The sequence below is a fragment of the Dicentrarchus labrax genome, unplaced genomic scaffold (assembly GCF_905237075.1).
Source record: "Dicentrarchus labrax unplaced genomic scaffold, dlabrax2021, whole genome shotgun sequence".
In the NCBI taxonomy this organism is placed as follows: domain Eukaryota; kingdom Metazoa; phylum Chordata; class Actinopteri; family Moronidae; genus Dicentrarchus; species Dicentrarchus labrax.
The window spans coordinates 1,635,856-1,654,288 of record NW_026136714.1 but is presented as its reverse complement, the minus strand read 5'-3'; the positions used below and the strand labels follow the sequence as shown (position 1 = coordinate 1,654,288).

The 18,433-nt window shown below is 42.1% G+C and overlaps 1 protein-coding gene across 1 annotated transcript in view; it reads right to left on the bottom strand.

The window, feature by feature from the left end:
• Nucleotide 1: 1 nt before the first annotated feature.
• LOC127375620 (transmembrane protein 132D) overlaps nucleotides 2-18,433 on the bottom strand; it is a 36,550-nt gene continuing 18,118 nt past the window's right edge. The window contains exons 4-9 of the mRNA XM_051421687.1: nucleotides 13,526-13,718; nucleotides 10,730-10,873; nucleotides 2,603-2,808; nucleotides 2,064-2,328; nucleotides 1,631-1,822; nucleotides 2-1,542 (exon numbers count right to left, since the gene is read on the bottom strand). Coding sequence (XP_051277647.1) covers nucleotides 241-1,542; nucleotides 1,631-1,822; nucleotides 2,064-2,328; nucleotides 2,603-2,808; nucleotides 10,730-10,873; nucleotides 13,526-13,718 — 2,302 coding nt within the window. The 3' untranslated portion in view covers nucleotides 2-240. The remainder of the gene's footprint in view (nucleotides 1,543-1,630; nucleotides 1,823-2,063; nucleotides 2,329-2,602; nucleotides 2,809-10,729; nucleotides 10,874-13,525; nucleotides 13,719-18,433) is intronic.

Below are 18,433 nucleotides of genomic sequence, written 5' to 3'. Positions count from 1 at the left end.
AACATTGTGTATATAAGAGTCCATCTGGTCAACCATCTGAAACATTACCACACGCATCCACACTCTGATATTAACAGTAATATACAGTACATGTACATGTAAAAGGCCTTGATAGGTAATGAAATGAAGAGGAGGGCAATTCCAAAATCACATACTCTAGACAGTTGTTGAAGTTAACAAAGGCATTGAGGTGATCAAAGCCACATCTACTGTACATGTGAGGTCTGATCAGGTTCTGTATTATAAATGTTCCCCAGGCTCTGTAATGGGCACTTGGGGTTCCTCCTCACAACTGTCCTCTTTCCCAACCCAGTGGATGCCATGGCCATTCTCCCTGGGCGAGAGATGTGGCGAATGCTGTCGCTCCAGAGAGGAGAAGGTGGTGAACTGGACTCTCTTTCTCTTGCTTGTGGGCGAGTGGAGGGACTCGGTGTGCATAGGTTTGCTCCTGAGGGAGCCCACGCAGCTGAGGGGAGAGTCTGTAACAGAGGCCAGGCAACTGGGCCTCCTGGACAAAGAGGCAGTCTTATCAGGCCCGATGTCTATGATGGTGGTTGTTGTCTGGGTGTCTTGCTGGACTGGACTGCCTGGGACGCTCATCACCAGCTCGGCGTCTGTGCCGAGCCATACCCAGTCATGCCTGTGCCCTGTGGGCTCCTGGCCATGAGAGGGAGGCTGCTTGTGCCTGAACTTAACAACATACGAGATGCAATTAACCAGAAAAACCAGGATCGCCAGGCAGAAGACGCCCAACAGAGCGTACATGCCAATCTCCAAGTCTGTGAGCGGCCTGTTGGCCAACATTTCTTCGCCACCAATTTCTTCTTCCGTCTCCTCCCCAGGTACCTCCACCTTGGTGGGGAAGTTGTTGTAGTTGACCAGGTTCCCAGGGGCCTTCACAGTGCTAGTAAAGCTAACACTGCTCATATCCTCCACTATCATATTGTCTGAGCCATATGCTTTGCTGCTGTCACTGGGGCTGCTCATCATGCTGATATTCACCACGGTGGTGGGACTGCTGGGGTTTCCTGAATTGCTGGTCTTACCCACTCCCCCGAGGCTGCCGCTGGTTATGAAGGTTCGCTCTGTAGATTTGATCGTGGTTGTGATCTTCTGCATGGCACTCTCCTCTCTATCTGAGGTTGAACTGCGCGGATTCTGCGACGGCCTCCTCTGCTTCCTCTCACTGTCCACCTCTTCCCCATCGTTCCCATAGTCACTGCCATTGTCCTTGCTGCTAGCAGTGCTGCTGGCCCCCGGGCGCCGGCTGTTCACCTGGAATTTGACCTTGAGGTTGCCGTTGCCCACAGCCACCGTGCTTTTGCGTTTGGACTTCTGGCAGGCCTCACAGATGGACATTTCTACTCTGACCAGAACTCCCTCTCCTTCACCCTCTGCCACCACAGTTGGGGGCGTGCCCTGCACCGACACCACCCCCTGATCTAGAGAGGTCACTGTCACTCTGTAGTAAGCAGGATCATAAATGTCAAGGGGCGTCTGGCTGCCATCACTGAACTGCACCCAGGCACTGACCAAAGCTTCCTGAATAGAAAATAGGGTTAGGGTAAGTGATCGTGCTTTTAATCTGTGGTTCATGTTTTGAGGCATTTAAATGGATTAAGACTGTTACCTGTTTAGGGGTCTGTAGAACCTCCTGTGTGGTTGTGGTAGCCAGGATGGCCCTATTGCTTCCAGGACTAAGCTGTAAAGTCATGGAGAGGCCTGTAACCAGCTGGACTCCCAACTCTGTGATGGTCACTTTGTCATCCACAACTTTGATAGTTGTCTTAGCCAAGATTGCATCAGACAGTGGTGAAAACACCTGTCACAGAACAATATCAGATAGAGTAAATTAATAAGGATGCCTCGGACTGTATCTGCTTACCAGGACCAGCTCAGTTCGTCAGGTTCAAGCTAAAACTTGTGCCCTTATCAAACTTAAATACAGCTTTTGTCTACTCAAAGAGTAAGCTCCAATCCAGGTTGTGATTAGCTACTCACTATGATGTTGGTCACCGCCTGCTTAAGCCAAGGTTAATTCAAGCAATAGTTCAGTTTCTTACCTGGATGGAGGTGGTCCCCAGGTCTCGGCCCGACAGCACCCTTCCTGCTTGCAGCTTTGCCACTCGAGGGTCCTCAACCTTCATGAAGTATCGAACCAGCTTTGAGACATCCACCTGCCAATCCAAGCCCAGGAAATAAGCCATAGGATCCCGAGGGTCCGCCTGCTCTGCCACAAAGTGGGTTAGCACCCGCACCAGGGCATGCTGAGACTGCAGCATGCAACCCTTCCCCTTCCTGTCATCTTCTTCACTGTTCCAGCCAGCTCTGGGACATTAGCACAAACAGACACGTTCAGGTCACACCTGTCACACGGTAAATACTTTGACCTGCTATACTCCAATCACTCAACACTGTCTCTTTGCTTGATTGGATCACATTGAGATATTGCAGTACATTATGTAATGGAATCAAAACCCTAAACCCTTGGAGAGATATGATTTGGATTTGTAGGGGCTAAAGGATGCTTCTAGAAATCCCATCTAGAAACCAAATAAGGGGAGTTTTTATGTTAAATAAATGGTTTTTCTGTGTGTCGCACCTTTTGGAGGTTAGTATGGGTACCCTCCAGCTTTTGATCTGGCTCAGCTCTGTGTCCGACACCTCAATCTGGAGGGGGAGTCGGGGCATCCAGACGTTGAGTTCGAGCTGAGCACTCAGGTAGCTGTAGGTAAAGTTCACCATCATCTTCACCTTCCCCTTCATCTCTTTGCCATTCACGAAAACATAGTCACACCTGTCTGACACCTGGATAGGAGGAAATGATATATAAAATGAGCAATCCATCATAACACGAATATCTTATACTTTTAATTTGCTGATAATATGAGTTTGTGTAAGTATGCCTGTGTAAACAATCTATATCAAACTCAGAATGAGACTGTTAGTCATCTAACCAATGACAAAAAATAATCAAATATTCTCATAAAAGTCACTATTTTAACAAATAGGCCATTCTTACAACAACAAATGGCCTTGTGGCAGTTTTGCACTGCATGTGTTACCATAGTAATGTCAGCTGGCTGTAATAAACTACTGCGATGATCACCGGTCCGAAGCGTTAGGAAGAGGCAGCATTGCAATTTTATGTTAATCAAAATATCATGTGGTGCAGTGCTGAACATCAGTCCTTCACAGCCAAGTGCATTCATTACACCGTAATTTCAAAGGTGACCTTGGCAAGTTTGGGCAACTGCTCAAAGATCTCATGGACACTTTGAGACACGAGTCAGGAGGTTTTCCTTGGTCCTCTCAACAGCCGCTGCCTTAAACAAATTGGATAATTAACGCAGCATTGAAATTCAGTCACCAGCCCCTGGAAGAGCACAGGGGAGTGGAGGGGGTGAAAAAAAACAAAAAAACAGTGACTTTGACAGATCGCCTAAGGAGGAATACAAATAGCAAATACGTTCCCGTTCTTGTTCGTGCCAACCCCACATTTAGGTAGAGGATGGGCTGTCACAGGGACATGCTATTTTTGAGAGGATCTTGTATCATCATCGCATCTGAGCATCAGTCATCCTGCACCCGTGACCAGAGCTTAAGCTTTAGAATGACCACATCACTATGCGTCATCCTTGCTGCCAACTGAGTTGCCACGACCTTTTCTCTGCGAATAATCCTATGCTTGATTTATATCCAAACAGCAGATTTACCATATGTGGCACTGAAGCCCTTGAACAGTTGTTATGGAATATTTCGATTGCATGCATGGAACAATAGACAAAGATTTAGTTCCAGTGAAGTTGTCTAGAGTTTTTAATTCGGCGTGGAGGAAGTCAACCAGTCATCCATGATCTAAGGCACTTTGCTCATTTCTTCTTTGTCAGAGAAGCATCTTCCAAGAGCTCCACTGAACTTCCAGCAGCCACGTTCAAATAATATTCTGAAGCATCAGTTAAAAGGGAATGCCATTTTAATGTGTCAGCCGCCCACTCATCCTAGTCACAATCTCATTCTGCAGCCAAGAATATCCCTCAGTGTTCTTGGTGTCAAAATAGATATTTATTTAAAATGGGATTTGACTTTCATCACTGGGGAGAGTATTAAAGACAGCCAGAAATTTTAAAAAAATGCTGAAATGCACGCTTTACTGACACAACTGTGACTGTTGTTTCCCTGTGCAAATAAAACAGGCAAAATAAGTTTTAATGAGTATGCAGAATTATTACGTCATTTGGAACGTTACGCAGGTAAGCGTAGACCACGGTTTACTTCCGCTCGTGTACACTGTTTGGTGCTGTAGCTCTGTCAGTGAACGCTAAATATAAATTAGTTTACTCGTTACAGCGGTTATTTACCCGCTTAACATTTAAACGTAGACTAGTTCACTTAAACACTTAGTTTCTCCCTTTTAGGGACTTTCACTACTTTCAAAGTTTTCATACACTCTAGTTTCATTAGCATTAGCAGTTAGCTATGGCTTCTCCCTCCCCTCCCGTCCTGCTCAGTTGAGATGTTCAGTTATTCCTCGCCTCCTTTAAAGATAATGGTACCTGTATAAAGTAGTTTATTTACTGCCTGGAGGCGAGGCTAGTGAGTTAGAGGAACGGCACCCACCACGGAGAATCTTTAGCCGCTATAGTTAGCCAGCCCCCGGTAGCCGGTGCGGTCCGACCGAAGGTAGCTTCGTTAGCTCTGTAGATCCCCGGTAGTTCCCGAGCGCCGGGAAGACAGGGAGGCGGTGACTGAGCGAAGGAGACTAGAACGGCGAAGCCCACAGGTCACCACCAACCGCTTCACGTTTCTAATACATTTCCCCACTCAGCGATACACCCGCGAGAACCAACCGTTATTGGCAGCCCATAGTCAGAAACGTGAGTTAGCGAAGCCAGCGGCCATAGTCAAATGCATCCCGGGGCCAGAGCGGGCGACATTGAATCAAATTTAAAACTGCTGGCTAAAGATAAACGTAAATACAGTAAGATTGTTATCCACGTCGGCGGTAACGACACCCGTTACGCCAATCGGAGGTCACTAAGATTAATGTGGAGTCGGTGTGTAACTATGCAAGACAATGTCGGACCGTAGTTTTCTCGGACCCCTCCCCAAGTGACCAGTGATGACATGTATAGCCGCATGTCGTCATTCCACCGCTGCTGTCGAGGTGGTGTCCAGCAAACGATGTGGGCTTCATGATAACGGAAGCCTTTTGGGAAAACCTGGTCTGATTAGGAGAGACGGCATCCATCCCACTTATGGAGCGGCTTTATCTAGAAATATGGCGAAGTTTATTTCTAAAACCTGACAGTCCAGAGTTAGGACCAGGAAGCAGAGCTCTGTCTTACACACCCTCTGCCTTTCTTTAGAACAGTCACCCACCCAAAACCCCATAGAGACTGTGTCTGTCCCCGACCACCTAAACTATTTAAAGAAATAAAAACAAGAGGAGTCAACAAAAAATCTAATAAAAATTAAAACCAACTCCTCAGTAGCACAAAATAAGAGAATGAAATGTGGGCGTTAAATATCAGGTCTCTGTCCTCTAAAGCTGTTTTAGTAAAGAATTAATATCAGATTATGATATTGATTTACTTTGTCTTACTGAGACCGGTTGTCCCACGAGGAGTATGTTAGCCTAAATGAATCCACCCCCCAGTCATATTAATACTCACATTCCTCGAGGCACAGGCCGAGGGGTGGAGTAGCAGCTATATATGATTCGAGCGTTTTAATGGACCCTAAACCTAAACTAAATTATAATTCATTTGAAAGCCTTGTTCTTAGTCTTTCTCACCCAAACTGGAAAACACGCAGCCAGTTCTATTTGTTATAGTGTACCGCGCCCGGACCGTACTCTATTTTATATCTGAATTTTCAGAGTTTCTATCAAGCTTAGTCCTTAAATCAGATAAAGTAATTATTGTAGGTGATTTTAATATTCATGTGGATGTGACAATGACAGCCTTAGTAATGCATTTATATCATTAATAGACTCAATTGGCTTCTGTCAGAGTGTAAATAAACCAACCATTGTTTTAATCACACTCTGACCTTGTTTTATCATATGGCATTGATATTGAACATTTAATAGTCTTCCCACATAATCCTTTCCTATCGACCATTATTTAGTAACTTTGAATTCATACTATTAGATTATAAGCCATTAGGCAAAACTCCTACAGCAGATGTCTATCGACAGTGCTGTAGCTAAATTTAAGGAGGAGATTCCTTCAGTGTTTAATTCAATGCCATGTCGAAATTAACAGAGTCCTATAACAACTTTAGTCCCTCGAAATGATAATCTGTCGATAGTGCACAGGCTCACTACGATCAACATTAGACTCTATCGCTCCTATAAAAAAATTATTAAAACATAGGAGACTAGCACCTGGTATAACCACCAAACCCGCCAGTTAAAACAAATAGCTAGAAATCTGAAAGGAAATGGCCTCTTCCAAATTATCAGAATATCGCTCAAATTGGCAAGATGATCTTAAGATTTATAGAAAGGCCCTCCGTAATGCCAGAGGAGCCTATTACTCAGCACTAATAGAAGAAAATAAGAACAACCCAGGTTCCTCTTCAGCACTGTAGCCAGGCGACAGAGAGTCACAGCTCTATCGAGCCACATATCCCCATAAACTTAAGTAGCAATGACTTCATGAGCTTCTTCTATAATAAAATTATTACTATTAGAGAAAAATAATCACCAACGCCATCAACAGTTATCAGTGGCTCTCAAGTTCAGGGACTTCTGTCAATGTAAACTTAGATGTATATTTAGACTGTTTTCTGCTATCGATCTTCATCAGTTAACTTCAATCATTTCTTCATCGAAGCCATCAACCTGTCTGTTAGACCGATCCCAACTACGCTGCTTAAAGAAGTTGTTCCCTTAATGGCACTTCTACGGAATGATTAATCTTTCTTTATTATCAGGATATGTACCACAGTCCTTTAAAGTAGCTGTAATTAAACCCCTTCTTAAAAAGTCCACTCTTACCCAGGGGTTTTAGCCAACTAAGACCATTCTAACCTCCCGTTCCTCTCTAAGATTCTGGAGAAAGTAGTCGCCAAAGAGTTGTGTGACTTTCACATAACAATAGTTTATTTGAGGATTTTCAGTCAGGATTTAGAGTTCATCATAGCACAGAGACAGCTCTGGTTAAAGTTAATAATGACCTTCGACTGCTTCGACAATGGACTTCTCGTACTTTATTATTAGATCTTAGTGCTGCATTTACACCATTACCATGATATTCTTTACAGAGACTTGAGCATCAAATTGGCATTAAAGGAACTGCCCTAACCTGGTTTAAGTCATACTTATCAGATCGTACTCAGTTTGTACATGTTAACGATGAATCCTCCATAAATACTAAAGTTAGTCATGGAGTTCCACAAGGTTCGTACTTGGACCAATACTATTTACTTTATATATGCTCCCTTAGGCAACATTATTAGGAATCACTCCATTAACTTTCACTGTTATGCAGATGATACGCAGTTATATCTATCAATCAAACCCAATGAAATTAATCAATTATCTAAATTACAAACATGTCTTAAGGACATAAAATCCTGGATGACCTGCAATTTTCTGATGTTAAACTCAGAAAAACCGAAATTCTTGTTCTTGGCCCCAAAAACCTTAGAGACTCATTGTCTAAAGATATAGTCACTCTAGATGGCATTAACTTGGCCTCTAGCACCACTGTCAGGAATCTTGGAGTTATCTTGATCAGGATTTGTCATTTAACTCCCACATAAAGCAGACCTCTAGGACTGCCTTCTTTCATTACGTAATATTAGAAAAATTAGACACATACTATCACAGACAGATGCAGAAAAACTAATCCATGCATTTGTTACTTCAAGGCTGGATTACTGCAACTCTTTATTATCAGGTTGCCCCAATAAGTCCATTAAAACGCTCCAATTAATTCAGAACGCTGCAGCACGAGTACTGACAGGAACTAGAAAAAGAGATCACATCTCTCCTGTACTAGCTACTCTCATTGGCTCCCTATAAAATGTAGAATTGAATTTAAAATACTCCTCCTCACCTATAAAGCTCTTCATGGTCAGGCCCCTTCATATCTTAAAGAGCTCATAGTACCCTATTACCCCACTAGAACACTACGTTCTCTGAATGCTGGGCTACTTGTGGTTCCTATAGTCTCTAAAAGTAGAACAGGAGCCAGAGCCTTCAGTTACCAAGCTCCTCTCCTGTGGAACCAGCTTCCAGTTGTGGTTCGGGAGGCAGACACCCTCACCACTTTCAAGAGTAGGCTTAAGACATTCCTCTTGATAAAGCTTATAGTTAGGGCTGGATCAGGTGAGTCCTGAACCATCCCTTAGTTATGCTGCTATAGGCCTAGACTATCGGGGATTTCCCATGGTGCACTGAGCTACTCTCTTCCTCTCTCTTTCTGCACTCATTCATGTCCCTTTAATGCATGTTACTAACTCCACTTCTTCCCCGGAGTTCTTGTGCTTTCTCGTCTTGCAGGTTCTCATGGATCCTGGTGGAGCCTCCTGCCATGGTCCTGCTTGACTGCCATTGCCAATACTTTGTTGCTGTGCACCTGTCTGTCTGTCTGTCTGTCTGTCGCTCTCTCTCTCTCTCTCTCTCTCTCTCTCTCCACCCCAACTGGTCGAGACAGACGACCACCCACCTAGAGCCGGAGGATCTGTCCTAGGTTTCTGCCTTTTAACAGGCAGTTTTTCCTTGCCCTTGTCGCCAAGTGCTTGCCATGGTGGTACTGTTGGGTCTCTGTAATTAATGTTAAAGAGTTCGGTCTAGACCTGCTCTATTTGAAAAGTGTCCTGAGATAACTTCTGTTATGAATTGGCGCTATACAAATAAAATTGAATTGAATTGAATTGAATTGAATTGGAAAGGGGCAAAATAAGTTCAAGTGTTTCACCGAGTTCAGGCCTGATGTAAATCAGTTAGTCAAATTGCTGTGCCGCGCCATAAAAAGTCCTGATTAATCAACTAAGTAGACATATATGCACAATATGTCCCTGCTTAAAACGTTCAAGTGTCAATCCTTCAATCCTGAACTGACAGAATGAACGCCTGTTCACATTTTAAGTCTCCCCATCATTCATGCATATTTAGAAAAACCTTTCCATCACGGCAGATTAGACTTTGTTTGGCTTTTGTTTTGTCACATGAGCTATCCATTCTAGATAAATCCTCCCCCATCTATCACTAGCAGATTTGATACTCTTCAGGCACACCAGAAGAGAAAAGATATCTGAGTCAAGCTGTTAGACTAAGAAGATTAAAGGGAATATTTGTGACTGAAGCTGCTTTCTGGTCAGCAAATACACTGAGAGCTACAGTAAGCTGAGAACAACGGCAAAGACGGCTACATTACAGGGTTGAAAAGAATGATTTAGGCCACATCCAGCCTCTTGACATCCTCATGTAATCCTTTTTTTTTTATAACCGACACCCATCTGCACTTAATACATGTGCACTTACTGTATATACTGTACTGTGAATCTCCTCAGAGAGCAACATCCTGAAGATAATTTATGTATTAGCTGAGACATGTTGTTTGCTAAACCTGCTTTGGGACATATTTGACCAGCAAAAAAAAAAAAAAACGTATTAGAGGGCTGCAGTCGACTGCATGTGTTTATTCTTTGTTTACAATTCCACTTTACCCTTGAGTAAATACATTCACAGCCTCTGACCTCAGGGGCAAGGGGCCTGACTTTCAATTTCATCAGTAAACAAAGCCAGCTTTTGGCAGTCAGCCGTGCTCAGGTTCACAGGATAAAAAGGGACAAGTCACGGGACGGGAGCACAGTGGCAGACTGTGAGGTCATTTGTGTGAGCGATTTGGCTCACTGGCTGTTCATTGTCGGGGTGATTGATGGGTGATGTTGTCGGAGCCCAGCTAATAGTTGGTTCTACCGTGTGGAAAAGAGAAAGGAGAGCAGAGGTGACTTTGGTACAACTTATTTGTCTCATCTGTCCTTACATCACATCTGAACCTTTTTTTTTTTTACTCCACAGTCCACTCATACCCCACATTCTCTCATCTCACATTCCTCCATTTGTTGCAGCTAAACTCCTTTTTGTTCTCAAGTATCCATTTACAAGTAGTGATTAAATGTTTTTTACACAATAGCTCTGCAGCAGAAGTGACCAAGGTTGAGTAAAAAGCTGTTAAGAAAAAATATTTGTAAAAGATTGAGAGCTTTTTCATTTCCTACCTTTTCATTGTCCGTGTGTTCCAATTATGAAATAGCTTTAAGCGAAAATAATATATTTGCACGTTTGTGGAACCAGAGAAACTAAAAGTGATGTATCAGAGGTTTTTTGTTCCCTCTCAGGGACGCATCTAGAGAGGCCTGGCCACCCCAGTTTGCCGTCAAATTTAAAAATAATGTGTTACGTAAAATTACCACATATAATTTAATGATCTGTTATGGCCATATTTTACACTAAGAATGTGTATTGATTTCTAATGCCACCTTTAGATATTTTCCACAAGGTGCCACAATATTGTAAAGTTGGAGTTCAAATAGCTTCATTTGGGGGCTTTTCCAAGCAAATATTGATATACGTGATTGTTTGCGATTGAATCAGCAGATATTTCTGCCACCCTCTTGCCACCACATGAATAATTCCCTAGATCCGCCCCCATTCCCTCTACAGTTTGTGGAGGTGTGTATAACAAGGAGCAAGAGGAGTAAATGTTACCTTTAGTACATCTTCATCGTTGGAGCTGCAGTCTGTGTAGTCAGACACATCAGTGACTACTCCGTCTTCTTCCACGGCTACTGTCCTCACAGGCATCACCACTTTCTTTCCAGTCAGAACAGCTGTATTCAGGATCTCTGTGTCCTGCACAGAGGCCAGAAAAATCAACCAAAGTCACCACATATTGCTTACTCCTATAGAATGGAAAACCACATTTATCGGATGTTTTTGTGGAGTGCAAAAGGTTTTTGGGACAGGAGCCCTGTGGGAGGAAGGTAGGAGAGATGGGGGCGATGAAGTGTGACTCAGTGACTCAGCAGTCCTGATGAAGCAAGAAGGCCGGTCCCCCTTTGGGAAGCCAGGGAGGGAGCAGAGTTAAGGCTGGGTGATGGCCAGGTCACCACTAATCCAGGACTTCTCTGCACAGGCATGTCCCTCAGAGCGATGTCATATCAGTTCAAACATGATCGCATAACTAGAGCCATGGACGTGGACTAAGAACAATCTCTACACATAAACAGTACAGCCTGCTCTTTAATGTGCAGTGTATTATTGAATAGGACAGCTGTGGCAGGAGGAGCGGGGTCGGTTGCTCGATCCCTGGGTCCCCCTGTCAAAGTGTCCTTGAGTGAGACACTGAGCCCTGATTGATTAAGCTGACGACTTGCATGGTAGGTGGCTTCCATAAATGTGCGAATGAGGGGCAAGTTATGCAGCATAAATGCAGTGTTTGTACAGACATGCATTTGTATGCACGCATGGATAATCAAAGCATGAAAATGAAGCAGATGGATATGTGTCCTCCTCTGTAGAAACACACTGCTTTAAATGAAGTTGAAATAATTCAATATCGTGTGTGTAAATTAGCACGGGAGCAGTGGAGCGCTGCCCGGTCAAGTTCTGTGAGTGATCAGTCGAATCAAATTTGAAGAGACACTTGGCCACTCAGAGTACGAAAATGAAGCAGATGGATACGAGTCCCTCGACTGTAAAAACAGGTTTAAATGAGGCTGAAATAACAGAACCTCATTTTTTTTTTAAATTGTCGTTACAATATAGTTAAAACATACAGATCTGAAGCCTGTGTCAGTGAGGCTCTCGCCATTATGCAGAAGTATTGAGCAGTGGCACTAGCTGGAGTTCATAGAGCAAGGCTAAGAGTGATCAGTCAGTGCTAATGTCCCCCCGAGCCAACCATCAAATCACCTCATGTTTGGCCCTCTGCCTGAGGTCGGCTTCTAATCCACAAGAGAGATGAACCATGTCAAATTCACAAATCAGGACTCTGTAGCGGATCCTCGTAACTTCAAGCGCTTCGGCACCATTATGATGGAAATGCAGCAGAGAGAACTGTGAAATATATGTAAGATACTGCCCTGAAGTATGACCGTTCCTAACTTTTAAATGTATAAATTACATATTTCATCAATTATACGTGGGTGAACAAATGTTAAGACACAGAAAAAAAATTAAAATTACGTTCGTCATCATCATTTAACCATGACAGAACAGAAGTCCGTATTGTAGGGCCCCTGAAAGCAAAGGTTCAGCTGTGTTTTGGTCCCTTAGCAGCAAATGTTAAGCAAGCCTCAAAAATCCTAGGTGTTCTCTTTGACCAACACATGAACTGCGAGCGTCATATAAAGGAAGTGGTCCAATCATGATTCTTCCACTTGCCAAATCAAAGGCCTATTATCCTTTCATGATTTTGTTTCCTCCCGTCTTGACTGTTGCAATTCCCTGATTCTCCCCTCCAGCTGGTCCAGAAAGCTGGCACCACCAGAGTTACTGTGTCCTCTGACCTCGGTCTACTGACCAAGGCCTTCTGGCAGACCCAGAGTCAGTTGATAGCTTTCCTGTACAGATCACACCACATTTTCCCTGTGTAGTTTTTATCATTTTATATTGTTATTCCTGTTCTAACTTTATAATGTTGTAACTCTGGTTTTGAGAGGCGCTTTATAAATAAAGTTGACATGGTTGACAACTGATCATGTTGACATTTTTAAGTAAAATAAAACCATTCTTGATTAAGTAGCTTTAGTAATTGTAATTGTTTTAATTTTGTCCTTTTTATTTGTCATATGTAAACAAAATACTTAAAGTTCACAGGAATATTTCTGTAACATACAAAACTAAGTTTGTGCCTCTTCAAATTACTAGTTAAAGCAGCTTAATCAAGAATCTTTTTTAACCTAAAATATTTTTTTTCATCAGTCTTAACAATTGTCTGAGTCAAATGAACTCTGGTTTCACAGTTTATTATCAATATTATGTATTGTCCCTGCAAACGTTAGTGTACAGAGAAGTCACTGACCCCGGTGACACATAACTGAGGCTTAATACTGTAATTCAGAGCGGTGTAAACTCTGTGTGATGTTCCGTCTTTCGTAGTGGAGATTATATCATGGATTAATTATAGAGGTAGCATGATAAAGAGGCCTGCGGCACCAGAATAGCTGCACATGAAGCAGCTGTTAGGAGGAGAGGATGACCACGTATTGCACGCCAGAACAGAGCAGAACAACACAGAAGAGAGACATCAGCTAGCTGACAGTCAACAAGACAAGGTCACACTCTGCTCAAAATAGAACCCATTTGCTAAACAATCCAAAGCATATCCAGCCTCATGCGTATGCAAACCAGACAGGAATGGATCAGAGCAAAGTGCATTTTATGATATTTTCATGCACCAACGCTCAAAGGATGCAGTCCAAGTGTTGGCATTGTTGGAAACTCTGCTGTCAGTAACGTCAATGCCGGTTTTAATGACGTGGACGCTGTCAGCTTACTCACCATCACGAGAGGGGCCAGGCCAACAAAGTCTCTCTGCGTAGTGTAGATCCTCATGGCTCCTTCGGTCTTGGCTACGTCTTTAGACACAGACGGCAGCTCCAGCTTCCATATGATCACCTGACTGTCGAGAGGACTGCTCAGCTCCTCCACCTCAAAATCCATCTGAAGCACCTCCAGCAGACTGCTCTCGAGCCTGAATGGGAGGCCAGATTGGTTAGAAAGATGAGCATAAATACCTGTCTGTAATTCCGATACAGCTAATTGCGTGCTTTTCTAAAGGGTTTCTTTAAAATAACTCAAAGGTGATATGTAAATGCAAATCAGCGACATAATATACTGTAAAATAGATGTTACTGCAGCTTTCCATTGTGTTATTATCATGTGGTGTAAGAAAAGACACATTTACGAGCGATTTAACTTCTAAGCACCAGTAAGATGGAATCTTTCCATCTCAGCCACTGATGCTTAAACGTGATTATTTCACCATTGGGGTCTGTAATTCTGTCTTCCTATAGAGATAATTATGTCTGAATAAAGGTGCAGTGATTATACCGCAGTGTATCCTGCACTTGAGTGTGTGTCTCATTGTTCTCAGTACAGAACAAGTGTAGATCTAACTCTATGGGTAGTTGAGCCCAAAAGAAAGCACGTCGAATGGGCTTTTATTTTGTTGTATATTTTCCCTGATGAGGACATACTTTGCATTTAAATGTTGGAAATTTCATTTGATAAATAACATTAAACACGACAAACAGTCTGCAGGCCATGCTAGTGGCTCTGTGAGGCTGCACGCAGGCGCTTACAGCTCAGTGCTAACAGCGTGCTAATATGCCTCTAGCATGGAAACCCATGTGCTCTAGTTTCCTTCAGGCTCATCGTCTCTTTGTACACAAAATGTATCACTGGCTAAAAATACCCAAATGTTTTTCATCAAATGTGAGAAGGAGGCACACCAGTGTGGAGGAAGATAGTCGCACACTCATAGCCACAATGCAGAAAAACACTCTAATGATCATCAAACACTGTAATGCAATAAGTTTAACTCAAAAAATTTAAATTAATACATTTTTTTAAGTAATACAAACTAATTTTTAAGCTAAAAAGATTCTTGAGTAGCAGCTTTTAAACATAATGGTAAGTGACATTTACTTTTTTGTAAATTCCAGAAACATTCCTGAGTAAGAACTTAACTAGTTTTTGTTTTCACAGTACAAACTTTTCAAAATTAGGTCAGTGTCACTTAAAATTACTAAAGCTACTTGATCAAGAATGTTATTTTAATGTACAAAATTGAGTTAGTTTTAGTTGAATCGATGTAATCAGTTTCAGCAATTGCTTTTGTTAAATGAATAAAACTGGTTTTCCAGTGAAGGACAAAACAGCTCAACAGACATTAAATAGAGGATAAGAGACAGTTATGCTCTATCATTGGGAGGAGTGTCCTGTTACATTTGTATGTTGTCAAAAACCATGATCAAATGGTTATACATTATGTCAAAGAACATCTATGTGTATATATATATCAATAAGGACAGACATGTCTAATGTAGGACAGACAAGGCCCTGGAGAGACCTCGAGGACAGGGACGTTTCCAGAAATATTGGAGGAAAAAATGTTTGATATAGAGGAACAACAACTTAGTGAAAGGAAAAAATGATTCTATTATAGAAAAAAATAAAGTTTTGTCCTTGAATACCTCGCAGAGGACAAGTCATGTCAAAACATTGGTAAATCATTAAAACTTTTTTTGCGTCATGGCTGCGAGTGTACGGCTATCATCCTCCAGAACTGTACTTTCATTATGTGAAACAATAGAAAACTGAATGGACACATTATCAGCCTGTATGATCTGAGCCATCCTCATAGTCAGAATGCATCATATAATGCAAAGGCAGTATGTATTATATAGGCTGCCTTTACCAGCATACCAAGCATCCCTCGTGTATTGATTCAGTCCCACTCAGAAATCTGTTATTATTTCATATTTAGGAAACTGTTGAAAGACAGGAAATTCGGAGATACCCAGCTCAAACACTCAAAGTGAGAAGTGTATTTGGCCCCGTGGATAGAAAGTGTCGAGATTTTTAGGAGAGGGATGTGATCCCAGTACTTGCGACAAGACCCAATCCCCTTTTCTTTTTAACTTTGTGGAGGCCTTTGCATCTCCAGGCATTTTCACAAACTAAAACGAGAAAAGAATAGAGCAGAATTTCTCTCTGCTGGCCCTACCCTTGAGTTGCCGGCACTGTTAAATGTGAACTGTATAAAAGGTGGTCCAAGGACAGCATCGCCCTGCATACACAACAGAGTATAAGCCTTTGTAACTTATAATGGCCTTTCAGTGATGCCAGCTAGAACAGAGTGTCCTAGCCATGGATTCAATTTTCTCCCATGGCCCGAGTTAGTATCCTGTGTTATGTCTTGGCACTTTATTGAACTATAGAAAAGATATATTGGTGGGCAAAAATACAATAAGCATGCACATACCCGTGTGGACATTATCACCCCCAGTGAATCTGTGTGTTCATGTTATAAATATTTGTGTCAGTGCTGTGCCGGCACACAGTAAGTCCTGTTTACTGAATGACAATGACCTGCATACCAGCCACCTCTCTGCATTAAAGCAACAACAATTGGAGGAATTTTAAATCATATTTTGTTAATCCTCCATTAAATTCCAGATTCAACAACAAAGCAAACAAACGTCTCTATCCTCTATCACCCAGTGCTCCTTTATATCTGCACTTATTAACGGTAAGACAGAGAATTAGTGTAATTGAATAATCTGAATAATAATAATAAGCATATTGCTCAGAGACTTGAGATTAAAAGATAATCAAAGCATTCTGGTCAAATATCAAAACAAGATATGCTTGACTCACATAAGCATGCCTACATCCCCTTAAGTATGCATTAACACAGATATTCAGATAAGATAGGGGATGCTGCCTTTATTTACGCCCTCAGTCATTCTTGTGAAGCTTGCAGGGGAATGACGCTTTGACAGCTTGTTTACGGCCGGCAGTCTGTGTCTGTGAGTAGCAGCGCTTTAATATTAAGATCCAAACCAAGCTGCTGCAACAGAGGATAAAAAAAGAAGCTTTAATGTACAGATACAGCAAATACTGTTAGTATCCACTAAAGCCAGCAAGACAAAAAGTCAGAGGAATCCCTACAGCGCTGTGACAGTAGACGCTCTCTGCAGGGGTCCTGGTAGTTTCATGACATTTTAGAGAGGATTAGTGGAAATGACTGCGTGAAAGAATGTGTTAACCCATAAAGAAGTTGACATAAACAATGTCATAATCCACGCCGAATGGGGAAAACAACTTAATGAGGTCAAATCAATAATGACGAGCACAGATAAGGTCAACGTTCTGGCTCTGTTTAAAGCAAGCTGTGTCTATTGTTGTATGACCTCTGAAGAGTCAGACAAGCCCACATGTTTAGCTTCAGGAAGACATTTATCCCTGTACGGGAGTAAATTAATCTTATTTATGTCATATTGAAGCTCACTGAGAAACGTTATTCTGTGTCTACTTTTATTAGTTTCTGTTTCCATCCAGGGAAAGTTGGCTGCATATGCTCTATTTTCCAACTCTGCCAGCCATTCAGACACAGATTAGAGCTTTAGTTTTACAAGCATTTCTTGGAGCCACTCTAGAGGCCGAAATAATCTTACTGTTTGAGTTCAATCTCAATGGATCAGTTTTTGGGAGCACTGGCAAGCTTGAATGACAAAAAAAAGAATTAAAATGAAGTGTCCTATTACAGCATAAATAGAATAAGCCTATTTCAAAACAGCCAGGAAGACAAATTAGCTCACCTAGATGACCTAGATGATCAGCATGACACTGGCACTCTGAAATATCTATCTATATCCACTCATGGTCTCCAGAGGATGAAACTCTGATGATAACCTCTTTATCTGCGATCACAGGGTCAAAACCACTCAAAACTTTGGTTTCTAACCAAATACTTGCAGACTTAAAGGTGAGGTATGCCTTTATCGAGCAAGATTGTTTAAACATTATACGTTTCATCAAATAAATTATAAAATCCATCGAAAGTTAGTTGTTTAGATTGTTTTTACAAAACTACAGTGACCCAAAGAGTACCTGTAGGTTTGTAGCTAAGCTAAGGTCTTCGTGGTAATAAAACCTTTGACAAACATACGGACAAAGAAAGTGACCTCCTGCCATCATCAACATGTTAAATATTATACCTGCTATCTATGTTAGGGGTTGTTATTGTGAGTGTGTTGCCACTTTGATGTTAGCATTCATCTTAAAAGCACCACTGTGGCTGTGGGTTAGACTGTGTCTTGTTTTGGGTGCAGTACATTTTTTAAGAGGGTATAACCCGGCTGTGTAATATAAAAGAACCGAGGTTTAACTTGGGGCTACTGTTGTAGCAGCAAGGTAGGAAACCATCACAGAAGAAAAACAGCGCTTGAGAGTCCTGTGTCCTTTTGTAAAAAGGTGTCCTGTAATCTCAGGAGGTATGGGCCCTCAGCTCAATGAGAGTTTGGCTGCACTCAACTGAACCTGAAAGGACATCTGCGATAAGCTGCTTGCTGGGGAGAGGGTGTAGCCCCGTTTAATGAGCCTACAGGGCAAGTTAAGTACTCCTTAGAAACCCAAAGAGAGTATGAACCTGCAGATCTGTTGTAAATAGTTTTAGTGTTATGTTTGAAAATGGCTCACCTCAGTTTCGCTATATAACTTCCCCTCGCTATTTGCAGCTTTTAAGTCATAGGTTAAAATATATTTTACTGCATACTAGGAATGCATGGGCGTGTGCAGCTGGTAAATGTTTAGAAATGATTAAAGCACAGAGGAGAAGTGGGCAATGAAGGGGAAAAAGCAATAGCTGTTTACAAGGGGGCAGCTTTACAGGAGCACCTG